The 13,110-nt window shown below is 42.0% G+C and overlaps 1 protein-coding gene across 8 annotated transcripts in view; it reads left to right on the forward strand.

Moving 5' to 3' along the window:
* TMEM108 (transmembrane protein 108) overlaps nt 1-13,110 on the forward strand; it is a 273,408-nt gene that overhangs the window by 126,955 nt on the left and 133,343 nt on the right. For 6 of the 8 annotated variants that reach the window (XM_006020630.3, XM_006020631.3, XM_006020632.3 and 3 more), the window contains one exon: nt 12,320-12,405. In XM_006020630.3, the coding sequence (XP_006020692.1) occupies nt 12,366-12,405 (40 nt within the window). In that variant the 5' untranslated portion in view covers nt 12,320-12,365. The remainder of the gene's footprint in view (nt 1-12,319; nt 12,406-13,110) is intronic. The other 2 variants (XM_025200258.1, XM_025200260.1) reach the window with 1 other exon arrangement.

Here is a 13,110-nt window from a genome sequence, read left to right on the forward strand (position 1 = left end):
AGCAGGATCCTTGCAAGCACCTTGCTGGCCAAACTGAGCAGAGATATTCCTCAGTAATTGTTGCAGTCTGCTCTGTCCCCTCTATTTTTGTATAGTTATTATCTTTGCATCTTTCAGATCCTGGGGTATATGGCTTTCTTCCCAGCAGGCACAGAGAAGTGTATGGATGTTGTTACAAGCTTTCTTCCCCCCTGCCCTTAGGAGCTCCAGAGGTATCTGATTATTGCCTGCTGCTTTCTCAGGCGCAGTCTCTTTGATAGCTTTTTCTACATCTTTGAGAGTTGGTGTTTGGTCCAGCCCCTGCATCATTGGAAGTTGGGGAATGGCAGCTAAGGCAGTATCACAAATAATGGCATCTTTTGAATAGAGTTCTTTGTAATGCTCAGTCCACTGGTCAAGTTTTCCCTGCCTGTCAGTCAGGATGGTACTGACTTTTACTTTCAGGCTTGCAGTCTTTTTACAAGTTGGACCAAGTGCCTCTTTAATTCCAGAATAGGTACCACAAAGGATTCCCTCTTTCAAAGCAAATCTGAATCTTTTTGCACGGGTCTTGCCAATACTTCTGGACACATTCTCTGGTGGCTTTCTGGACTGCAGCCGTAGCTTCTTTAAACTTGAGGTTTCTGGACTTAGGCGGTTGTTGAAGTAGAGTTAGGCAAGCTTGCTTTTTCTTTTCTATGAGTGGGAGAAGCAGATGTTAAGATGCTGCCAACCACTTAGGTTGTTTTTTCTTTGCTGTTCCAAAGACATCCTTGGCAGTAGTCAGTGTCTTGTTCTTGAAATTTCCCCATAAGTTCTCAGAATCAGGAGAATCAAGTTGACCATGTTCAGAAATGTGCTTAAACACTCATTGAAAATTTACACAAGGGTCAGAGTCCTTCATGTTAGTGATGCTGAGGTGAGGTTTGCCTTTTGGCTTCACACGATGGATCTTTTTAGGGTATATTTAGAACTTGGCCCTGATAAGGGCATGGTCAGTGTAGCAATCAGCACTATGCATTGATATAGCTTTCAGTGTAATCATGAGTGTTTTTGTGATGCATCAGGATGAAGTCAAGCTGATGCCAGTGTCCTGACATGTGACATTGGTGCAGCTGCTGCCAGCAAAATAGACGTTCGAGACTATCAGCTCACTAGAGGCACAAAGCTCCAGGACACACTGGCCATTTTCATTGAGGCTACCTGTGCCATATTTGCCAGTGCACCTAGTCCTTACCTACACGGCCACTGAAATCATTGAGAACAGTGAGTCTGTTCCTTGTGGGGACTTTCTTGATGATTTGTTCCAGTTGGGAATTGAACTCATCTTTTTGCTGTTTGGAATAGTTAAGTGTTGGTCTGTAGATGGACAGAAGAGTCATAGTTCCCAGGTTTGTGTTCACATCCAGCCTCATGATCCTCTCATTGATAGAAGCCAGAGGAGTACTGCACTGAAGCAGCAAATCTGACACCATGTATCCTCGGTTCATTGTCAGATTTCCCAGACCAGCAGAAGTGCTAGTTTATTTTGTCTAGGAATCCAGTTTCTGAAAGTTTCGTTTCACTGAGGGCTGTAATATCAACACCTAGTTGATGTGGTTCTCTATCAGTTATAGATGTTTTCTGAAATTCATGGTCTTTTCGTTCAAGTCAAGTTAATACAGTGTGAATGTTGCAACAAGTGATGATTATTTTAGAGCCAGGAAAGAAGTTGGAAGGAAGCTTTTTTAGCCCACCTTTTCTAGGGCCTTCCCCAGATTGGAGCAAGCAGGCCACCCATAAATAGGTCTGCTTAGACATCTGAGCTGATGCCAAATGACTGGGTCTTTCCCCACTAGGACGAGCGACCATTGAGCACAGACCTTCAACATATACACCTAAGCAGAGCAAAGAAAGAAAGGGTCACCGTGGGCCCTCCACCTTCTCTCTTGGCAGGGACTATCGGACTCCAATGGCAAGACAAAGGTCAAGACAATTGGTACAGGCCTGCTGCAGCTTCTAGCTGGAATACCACTCTGAGTTGAAGGAAGTGCCCGCCTTATCATGTCCACAATTGCGTCTTTTCTGGGTGGGTGGGGTCCCAGTAGTGTGGGTACTGTTGGCCAACAGGATTCTGGCCCATTCACTTTTCTGGGGACATTTCCTTCACTTAGGGGGTTCCACTCCCCCACCCTTAGGCACTCCTCCACTGGGAGCCATTGGGGTTTCCCAAGAGGAGACAGTTTTGTTGACTGGTGCCAGTCACTTGCCGTTGTGTTGCTGGCTGCACTGCCTACACATCTGGTAGAAAATCTGGGGAGGTGGGGAGTGGGACCAGCCAGACAAAAACAATGATGCTTCCAAAATTGGGGGGTGTCTAAGCAGGGGAACTTTCTGTACCAGAACTGAAGCATGGAGAAACTGTATTGGCTTCCATCTGCTTCTTTCCCTTCTCTGGGCTTCTCTTCAGATAGCATTCAACAGCTTCTGAGAGAGTTAAAACTCTAATTTTTACTTGAAGCAGCCAGTGAGCTGCTCCATGTAGTCAGTTCAAAGGTTCTCAGCACCTGCATTTCCCATGGGGCCTGAATCTCTCTTGGGTTATTCCTTTATATAACAGCAGTGACCTTAATAAAGTTATTTCAGATTTCCACACGAGTACATGATAGTAATAACAGAGTCTGTTGACTTTAACCTGGATTTGTGCTCTCACTTTCTGTGAGAAAAATAGGTCAGTACTTCCTTATAAACCATTCTAGGCAATATACTTCCAGGCATTTTTTAAGGAAAGTAAGGTATCTTGACTTGTTGTAAAGTGGGCTTTGGTTGGCAATGCTCAGTCATGCCAGGGGCCTGCTGGAGCTCCTGCTGTAGTATACAGTGCAAGTCCTGTGAATTCAGAGCAACCTGATAGTAGCTCATTGTGTAGGCTGCTAGTGCCTCCAGGAGTGCTAAACTGCTGCTTTACTGTATCTGCAGAGCAGCCCTCCTATTGCTTTTTTCATTCATGTGTATTGTTATGCTGCCATTTTACTTTTGAACACAGGGTTGAAACCCAAACCACCGAACTACCACAAGAGGACATGGACACTGTATCCTGAACTTCTATTGCAATCTTTGGCATGCCTGACAAGTATAGTCATATGGATCCCTAGTGTATCCACAACATATCTACATACCTAAATGAGCAATCAGAGGCCCATGCTCAATTCCCTTTAAATATTTGGCATTTATCCCCACAAGACTGAATTTCTTAACTGTCTCCCTTACTGTCTTCCTCCTGGAAAGTCATACCTCCCACACCTATCTTGTTTCCACCTCCTAGTCAGGCAGTATTGGAAAGCACAGGATGCTTGATGCTTCACTGACTTTGCACCTTCCCGAGCAATTTGTATTTGCAGGTCTCTGAAGAAGCCCTCAGAGCTAAGTACAGACAGTCAAAAGCCTAAGGCTGAATCAATTCAGTCTTTGCAGATAGTCTAAGCTGTTTTGCTCTTTGCTAGCAAAATGGAAAAAAAATCCAAACAACTCTGGTCATGCCACTTTACATATATCAGTATAACCAAAACAGTACTACTTTGGCTAGACAGTCAGTCAAAAAGCCCATGGCTGAATTGATTCCATCTTCACAGGTTAGTCTAAGATGCATAGATTGAACTGATAAGCAAGTGAACAGAAATTCACTTTTGATTCCAGAAATGCAGCTATATGCCTGCAGTGGCCCAGGCCAGAAGCTGGGGGGCTCTAGAACATGCCTTCCTGCTCAGCTGGAGCAGACAGCTTGGGCCAAGACCAGCCTACCCACCCTGGGAGAGGTTGTGGGGGAGGTGCAAAGCATCCTGGGATGCTGGGGGACTGTAATCTGGAGGGGATCTAGGACAGAAGTTCAATAAACCGATTTAACCTAAATCAGTTAAACCTGATGCTACATCCATCCAGGTTTATCTTAAACTGGTTTGGGCCATTTTGAAAGTGGTTTATGTGCACTGAACTTCTGTTGTGTTACCGATTTGAACCAGTTTATGATCACTTATACTGGTGTATGTGTAATTTCTGTCCCTAACCCAGAAGATTTAAGAGTTGTTTGCTCCTCTTTGGTAAAGGGGAAGAAGGCAGTAGAGAGTTCCTTTCTGCTGTGTGAGGAATGTAAATTGTTCATGTCAACACCAGCAGGGATAAATCCAGCCTGAAAGCTTCAGGGAAGCTGAAAAGAAGAGCATTCAACATTTGGAGAAACAAAGATGCCAAAGAAGTTGGTATTCCATGCATCAGAGAAAGGTGGAAAATATTGTTTGCTTGAATATAGCCCTGTTCCGGCACTGGGAAATACATCTTCAGGCTGATGCACATTGAACAAGAACACAATTCTTGCTGCAAGGAACCTCATTGCCACAAGTTAATAATCTTTTTTACTAGCATTCCCTGAAGGGGTTCAGATATAAATTTTGCAAAATAATGGCTGGACAAAGCTGCAAAAAGCCCCAAAAAACAAATCACACAAGCATGCAAGCATAACAGGTGAACTGTGTTAGCCCTGGGCAAGCAAAAACAGATTGGAAGGAGGGGGGAGAAGAATAGGATACAAAAAGAATAATGGAGTGGTTGTACTGACTCAGTGACAAATGTGTACCACCCCTGTGCACTAGATGCATTAAGTGCTCTGGTCTTGCTGGAAGAGGCATCCTTCAAGAGATATGCTAATTATAGTGTATGTGACAATGTGAACCAATTAATCTGTGCTTGAATGATGCATACCCCTGGAGGCTGGGGGGGCATGGTGACTGCCTGCAGGTGACAGGCAGTGGCAGTGGCAGGGGCGTGGCAGTGGCAAGCTGGGGGGGGGAAGGGGGGGCAGGGGAGTGGCCAGCACCAATCGGCAGTCGGTGACCACCTGCAGACATCGCTGGCGGTGTTGGTGGCGAGGGGGGGGGTGGCAAGAGGCGACCACCCACAGGCACCACTGGCAGTGTTGGCAGTGGCCAATTGTAGGGGGTGCACCGCCAATCTCAGTGGGTGCACATGCACCTATGTGCACCCCCTACGCGTCATCAATGACTCTGTGGAAGGGAGGAAGACAAGGGAAACTCCAATGTTTATTGAAGAGTCTCTCTTGTGACTTTAAATTGCTTTATTTGGGGGTGGAAGAAGCAGGGAATGCAGAAATTCACATCGACAGCACTTGAGGATGTTACCCCTCCTTGATCAGTAGGTGAGTGTTGCTGCTGCAGTCTTACAGGCCTGCCTTGTGATGTTAGGACAGTTTTACAGTCCACTGTGGAGATGGGGCATGGCCATAATCCATCTAGATGATGTCTCTGTCACTGCCTCTATGCTAGAGTCTGACACATGACAACCCTGGAAGCACAGGAGCCGAAGTTGTCTCTCACCCCATGTAAGATGAATAGAGGAGGTTGGGATGGGGGTCCCTTGTGTCTTACTTCACGCTTGCACACACTGCAGTCTGAGGTATAGCATAGCTGAAAGTCATCACTGATGTTTTCACCAGCAGCTTTTTCTTCCTGAATGATCTATAGAACGAAAAAGACAAGACGATGAAGATTGGATGTTACATCTGGATGGTTAACTGGGTTGTAACTGTCAGTCCTATTTGCCTTGCCCCTCTTTTCATCATTGTTTCTTCACTTTCTTTATTTCAGTCTGCTGGTTTCTGTTTGACAGACTCACAATAGCAAGAGAGTTCTCCCCTGGTTGTTAGGTTTGTCTCAACATTTGTCTTCTATTCTCCTTCATTTCTTTCTTAATTTAAGACACTGTTGGTATTTTCCCCCCATCAGAGATAATAAACGACTGGATGTTCCGGGAGCTGTCAGCTCCGTTGGACTCTTTTGTCTTCTATTCATCATTATGTCTTCATTGTCCTCTTTAATTTAGCTGAGGCACTGGGGGGATCACTTACTGTGAAAGACGACATTGCTGGCTGTCCATAGGGATTTCACACATCTATTCATCATCCTGCATGAGATGCTGCACAACGGAGGGCAGGACATGGATGTTGGTCCGTTTCAGACGAAGAATGTTTAGTCTACCATATTCAAACACAGTTGCCTGAAAGTAAGCCTCCAACAGCTTTGCCTACATATACTCCTTCATTGATCTATTAAAATAGATCAAGGTAAATGGAAATAAGTCACTCTGTAGGGAGAGACATTACACATAAACCAATTTAAGTGATCAGAAACTGGTTTAAACCTGTAACAGAACAGATGTACAGTGCACATAAACCAGTTTGAAAATGGCTGAAACCAGTTTGAGATAAACCTGGTTGAATGCAGTATTAGACTTAATTGATTTACCTCTGAGTTGTGGCACATGGGACAAAGGAAGGAATCAACAGATAATGTGCCTCTGATAATGTACCTCTGTTGTTTTCTTAATGGGGTGATAAACACTGAGTTAGGGGGATAAACATCCCCTGCTGGGCTCCTCAGAAGTGGGGGGATCCCCTCCTTAATCATAGTGTCCTGCATGGGTCTGGCCATGTCCCCCTCAGCTCAAATCAGTGGAAGGAAAGGGAGGACTGCTCTAGTGCCCCCCTACCCCCTGCTTCTAGCTTGAGCCACTGCAGGCATGTACTTGCATTTCTGGCATGTCTGTCTGCTTACAAACTGATTTAGCCCAGCCAGGTTAGACTAACCTGCAAAGATGGAATCAATTGAGGCTCAGGCTTTTTAATGTCTGCCCCTAACCTCTGAAACAGGTTTAAGAATGTCCATGCATAAACTAGTGCTGGTTTAATTGCATCAGTTTAGTTAAACCAATAGACCAGCTCATGATATACATATTTAGGCCTGTAAATACATTTCCTTGTTTTCATAAGAGAGCATGAATGGAGCTTTGTTGGTGCTTAGAACTACCAACAATCAGTCCCCTTACTTAGGGGCCTTTAATTGGATTTAGGGACATGGGGTGTCTATACATGAACTGGGAGCATGCTCCAACGTGTTGTAATTACAGTGTGTCAGAGCAGACAAGTCTGCTGGAGTACTCCAGCCAGCCTCCACATCTCATGCATCAGCATCCCCTCATTTCAAAATGACGATGGGGACGCTGATACATGAGACGCTTCAGGCACTTTAATTAGAGCAGCTCTCAGAGCTGTTCTAATTAAAGTCCCCTCCCCCCACTCCCAGAGCACATGTAAAAATGCCCTTAGGTTTAGGGGTGTAGGTAGTAGCCATGTTGGTCTAAGGGCACAGGCAGACAAGGTCCTTTGGGTGAATCTGATATCTTTTATTAGACCAACCTAAACAGTTGGAGAACAATTTTTAAGCAAGCTTTTGGGTTCAAAAACCCTTCGTCCGGCTAAGGAAGTTTCAGCAGTTGGTTGCATTTAACTTGGTTTGTAAAATTAAAATCAGTTCATTTCAGCTTCAGCCTAAGACCACTCTAAGCTTATGTGACTCTACCTGAGATCAGAAACTGGCCTCCTCTGTACAGATTTCAGTATCTATTATGTGCCCAACTAGTTATGCATCTAACTGCATGTCAGAATCCCTGTGTTAGAAAACATTGCTTAGTGCACCTGAGCTGTCTCCCATTTTGGATAAAATAATAGAAAATTTTGCCGAGGGCTTTCTCGGTCTCAGTTTAGCTAGAGCCAATGTCCCTATACCTTTGGTAAACAGTCTTCAGGTTAGGAGAAGGAACAGGGCTATGTTGGTGACGTTGATTGATGATTTTCTTTTGACTGTAGAAATAGAAGTCATTGGTCGTGAATGCTCACACAAATTGCAGGTCTCCTCTGCAGCATTCCATGCAGCTAACCATAGATACCACTTTCACAACTTGGAGGTTGCACAACTCAAGGACTAACCTCAATGTTTGCAATAATTGAGTGTGTTTGTCTATATATATTGTGTACGTGTATAAAAACTATGTATCCATGTCTTTATATACATTTAATTTTCCAGCTTATATTTTCTTATCAGTTTTTTGTTTTGCTTTTCCATTGTTTCCCAGTGCTGCTTGAGTCACTTTTGTATTTAAACTTTTTTTTTTAGTTAAGCAATCAATAAAAGTTTAAATCAATTATGCCATTTTCTTTTTGAAATTGCATAGCTGTTCACTTTTGAAAAAATTAAGATTCTGAACTTGCTTAGGAGGACAAAGCAATTTGCAATGCTGGAATGTATTACATGTACAAAGCTGTTGCACGTGATGCTTAAGTTGATCCCAGATGTAAAACCAAACCATTTTTTCACTCCATATTGCTTTCCATCCCCATTTCTGGTTCTGATTTGGACAGTCAATGATACTGCTTCTATGAACAAACACTACTTAACATAAGTAAAGCTTGTTAAATCAGTCACTCTGTTTGGAAAATCAGCTGCATTTCCACTTCCAAATTCATCAGTACTCTGGCTAAAATTTCAAGATAATTTTGGCTTCCAAACATACAGGATAGTCTACCTAGAAAAAGCCATTTCCTTGCAGATTTTTTGCCCTATTTAGTGCTTTTCACATTCTGCACATATTGAAAGCAAAGACTGAGGCAGGTGGAGAGGAATATTTCCTCTCCACCATAAATTAAATAAACCCAATGCCCAATGAATTGTAAATGCTACAGTGTCCCTGTGCAGTGTTTTTCATTCATGTATCCAAATTTGGTCCTGACTCTCACCAGGGACATCAATGAACTGTAAAGGGTTGCAAACTCAAGGCAGAATTTGACTTATAGAGCATTACTCTGTTTGCAATAAAGAATCCTGTGAATCCTGTGTAAGCTTTGCTGAGAATGTAGATTTTTCTAAAGTTAAGGCAACAGAAAAACTAGGGTGAGAGATTTCAGACTAAACCTTTTTTTGAGGACCTAGAGTGGAATGCTTTATTCTAATCCATTTAAATAAAGGAGAACCCCCCCCCCCCCCCCAAATCTGAATACATATACAACAGTATATAATTCAGTATACACACCATGGTAGAATTTACAGCCAGTAAACCCTTAAATGCTGTGGACAGAAATATAACAGAGATAGTAAAGACATGCAAATAAATGCCAGCAGGCAGTCAAAAGCATATGATATTAAATCACAAAGGCCAACCACAATTCAAATAATTGTCACATTATACTGATTTCAGGCTTGCAGTTGAGTTTTTTGCATCTTTTTTCTCTTTTACTTATACCACTTTGCTTTAAATTGGTCAGTGTTTTATAATTCTGTTTGACAGAAGCTCTGAAGAGGGCATATCTATAAGCACATGTATCCATAGGCAACTTGTGTAATCCAGATTTTCTTTCTGCAAATATTTTTGTTATGCTAAACACAGATCTTTTTTCGTTCCTATCTACCTTGTACATGACATACTGTGTGATGTTTGCATATGCAGAAAGACTAAGATCTCCTGCTTTTGACTTCAGTGGACACATCTATACATTCATTAATGCTCTGTAATTATGGCGCATTAAGTTTAGTACTTGTAATAACAGGTACTAAATGTGCCATAATTGGTGCTACTGTGCATTAGTGCAAATGAAACATTTTTGTGACACTTAATATGCATTAGACTAAGTCTGCCGCCTTAATGTGCAGTAGAATGTCTAATGGGCATTTAGCATCTAATGTAGATGCACCCACTGAGTACAGATGTAGGGCTGTGGGGCTTAAAGTTGCTTTTCTTGAAGTCTGTAGTAAAACACCTGCTTGTACAAAGCTATCCCTCTACTTGCTGTTTTGTTTTGTTTTTTTAATAAACATCTTTATGGGTCTTTGTGAAATGACTGGGCTTCACCAAAATCATCATAAGCCTATTTTCGATGTAATTAAAAAATAAATAAATAAATAAAAGCAAATGCCAAAATTGTAACTTTAATTTAGGAGAGAAAGCATGGTCTACATGATAGGAAATAGCTCTGCATTTTACTCAAAGACTATTTTCCAATAGCAAAGAAATGAGGAAGAATCCAAAATCGATCATTGCATTTGTGTATATGAATAGTTGTAGCTGATGACACAAAGAAGGTCTTCTATCTTCCATTGCAGAGGCAATAAAAGTGACAGTCCTTGGAGACTTGTATGTTCAAGTCAAATGTGATTCTTCTGTTTTTATAAACTCATTGGCTTTTCTTCAGTGGAGAAGTGCTATTTATTGGCTTAGCTTGTATATCTGAAACCATCAAGATCATTGCCTGTTAAATAAGCTCTAAAAGATTTTTATGGGACCATGGTGAAATAACTCATAAATGCCTTAAGTAGTTTGGGGGATAAAACTAAGAAAAGGTTGAACTGAAAATTACACATTATCAAGTGCTATTTAGTGCTGTGTTGGAGACTGCCTTTACTGTTCCCTGTGTAATTTCCCATTGATTGATTATAAGTCATTAATGAATGCTGTCTTACAAAACTAAGTTGTTAGAATCTGAATGCTCTCTTGCTTTTGCATACCTGGTATGGCCTTATTCACAATAATATTTTGGGACCATATTTGCTTTTTTATTCCGATATATCCTGTAAATTTATTTCTGACTTAATGGGATTGATTAATATTAATGTGATTGATTAATTTCTTAATGTTGCCATTTGTAAATTGTAATTGAAAATTATCTCAGGAAGTACATTAAAATACAGTTTGCAACTAGATGCATTTTATTGCATGCTCTAAAAATTACTCAAATCCCCTTTGCCAGTGTGCAGCAGCGTTCAGCCTGGGAGGGAAAGAGGGAGATGTGACTAAATATTTTCCACACTTCTCCCCTGCCTTCCCATTTTTTCCCTAACTAGCAATTAAAAGGAGTGCGAGCCACCTTCTTTCCTGCATCAAGTTTTGCTCAGTTCTGGAGAAAGAGTGACTTGCTGTGGAATGAGTTTTAGCTCCATTGTTCTCAGACTTCTCCAAATCTATCCCAGCATATTTTAAAGTGGCTGATGGGCTAATATAAACTACAACATCTGGCTATGGACCAGTTGAAAATTGGAAACCTAAGACCATAATTCACCCTACTTACTAAGTGCCTGCAAACCCAGGGGACTAGGCACAATGGCCTCTTCCAGTCCTTTGTTACTATATTCTCCATTTGGGAGCTCCTGTCTGCTAGGGGAATCTCAGCTGGGCAACTGATGCAAATCTCATCCTATTCATGCTGTTCAAGTAACATCTGTACCTCAAGCTTGAAGATTTCAGGGTCAAGATACTACAGTGCTAAATAGAATCACACTCTATTATAGTATCTGAAACTCTCTTCTGGGCTAGGTACAGACAGTCAAAAAGCCCAAGGCTGAATCGATTCAGTCTTTGCAGGTTAGTCTAAACTGTACAGATTAAATTGAAACTGAAGTGAACAGATATTTACCATTGATTCAGGAAATGCAGCCACATGCCTGCAGTGGCTCAGGTTAGAAGCCTGGGGGCACTAGAGCATGGCTCTCTGTCTGTGTGTTCACTTCTTCCTGCTGCCTCCGAGGTCTCTGAGATTTGCAGTCCAGAATTACAACAGAAGGACTCTGCAGGGTTGCTTATCACTTCCTTTTCCTGCTTCCAGGTGCCTCTGGGATTTGTAGTCCACCGTTGCAGCCAACAGTAAGTTTGAGTGGGGGAAATGGGTGTTTAACACCTCCTCCTGGCCCCAGACTCCAGCCACAGTTTGTCTGGAGGGGGGGCAGCCCCCCACCATAGACTGGGAAGCATCCCTAGCTGGGCTCGTTCACCCCCACCCCACATTGTCAGCCAGCCCTCACTACTTCAGCTAGGAAGCAGGGGGGTGGGGCCAGCCCTGCTCTCTGAAGCAGACAGCACAGCCAGAGAGCATGCCAGGATGCTGGGGGACTCTGATTTAACCCAAAATGGCAAAGGTTCTGGGACAGGCAATGCATAGACCCGTTTGAGCTAAATCAGTTAAGTCTGTTACTACATTCAAACAGGTTTATCTTAAACCAGTTTCAGCCATTTTGAAACTGGTTTATGTGCACTGTGCTTCTGTTCTGTTACAGGTTTAGGCCAGTTTCTGATCACTTAAACCAGCTTATTTGTAACTTCTGTCCCTAGCCCTGCTGTTCCAGTGGTGAACGTCTAGCAAAACATGTTGGAATCATATGAAATGGACAAACAATGATGTGTCAAGTCACCATCACAACATAGGACTGATTTCTTAATGCTTCTGATGTGTGTTCCTCATTATTCATCTCAGTATTATATTTACCTTTTTGATTGCTGCCATAAACTAGACCGATATGCTGTTTCTGGAGCATGGACAAAAAGTATAAACTCTAGTATTGGCAGACGGGTTCTCTTAGTTAAAATTATTGTTCTCTCCTGTTGAATCTGATTCCATAGCCAAAAGGGAAAATAATAAATCTTGACGTCTGTCTCTCAATAAATTATAGACAATTTTCTCTTTATTTCCTAGACAGAATCATGAATAAACTGGTGGACAAGCAGGACCAGATGATACCATGAAGAGAAGTTTACAAGTCCTCTATTGCCAACTGTTTAGTAAGTAAAAATTTACCTTTATAGTTACTGTAAGAAATGTATGATTCAACTCCTTATAACAAAATAGTAATCTATATAAGCATAACTGCACTTTAAGATGTGGATGAACTGGAAAGAGTCCAGTGGAAAACAACAACAATTATTAGAAATTATTACCTAGAAAATATGATATTGTAAGAAAGATCAGACACAGTTGGGGCTATTTAGTCTGTAGCTAATAAGCACTGGAACAGATTACCTAGAATGGCTGTGGAATCTCCATCCTAAGTATAGGCCAGATAAACACTTGTGTGCTGTGGTTTAGACTGGGATGAACCTGCTTGGAGCAGGGGGTTTGGACCAGATGACATCTGGAGGTCCTTTCCAGACCTATCTTTCTATTATTCTAAATACAGGAAGCTATGGAGGTGTATACTTAACATTAAGCGCATGAGGAGTCCCACTGAAGTCAGTAAGCTCTTATGTACATCCCACTGAAACCAATGGACTCCTTATGTGCTTAAAGTTTAGAGAGATGCTCAGGTACCATGTCCAATAAGACATTTAGAAACCTATTTAAAAAGATGTTTTGCCTCCATCTTAGTAGATTCCTATTCAACAGTGTAAGTGTAGAGAAATAATAATCTAAGCCATAAGTATACTGGCATAAAAGAGAGAAGGTGATGGTTGTTGGTAGCAGAATACAGTGAGTATCTTTTTTTGCAA

Source organism: Alligator sinensis, unplaced genomic scaffold (assembly GCF_000455745.1).
Source record: "Alligator sinensis unplaced genomic scaffold, ASM45574v1 scaffold54_1, whole genome shotgun sequence".
In the NCBI taxonomy this organism is placed as follows: Eukaryota; Metazoa; Chordata; order Crocodylia; family Alligatoridae; genus Alligator; species Alligator sinensis.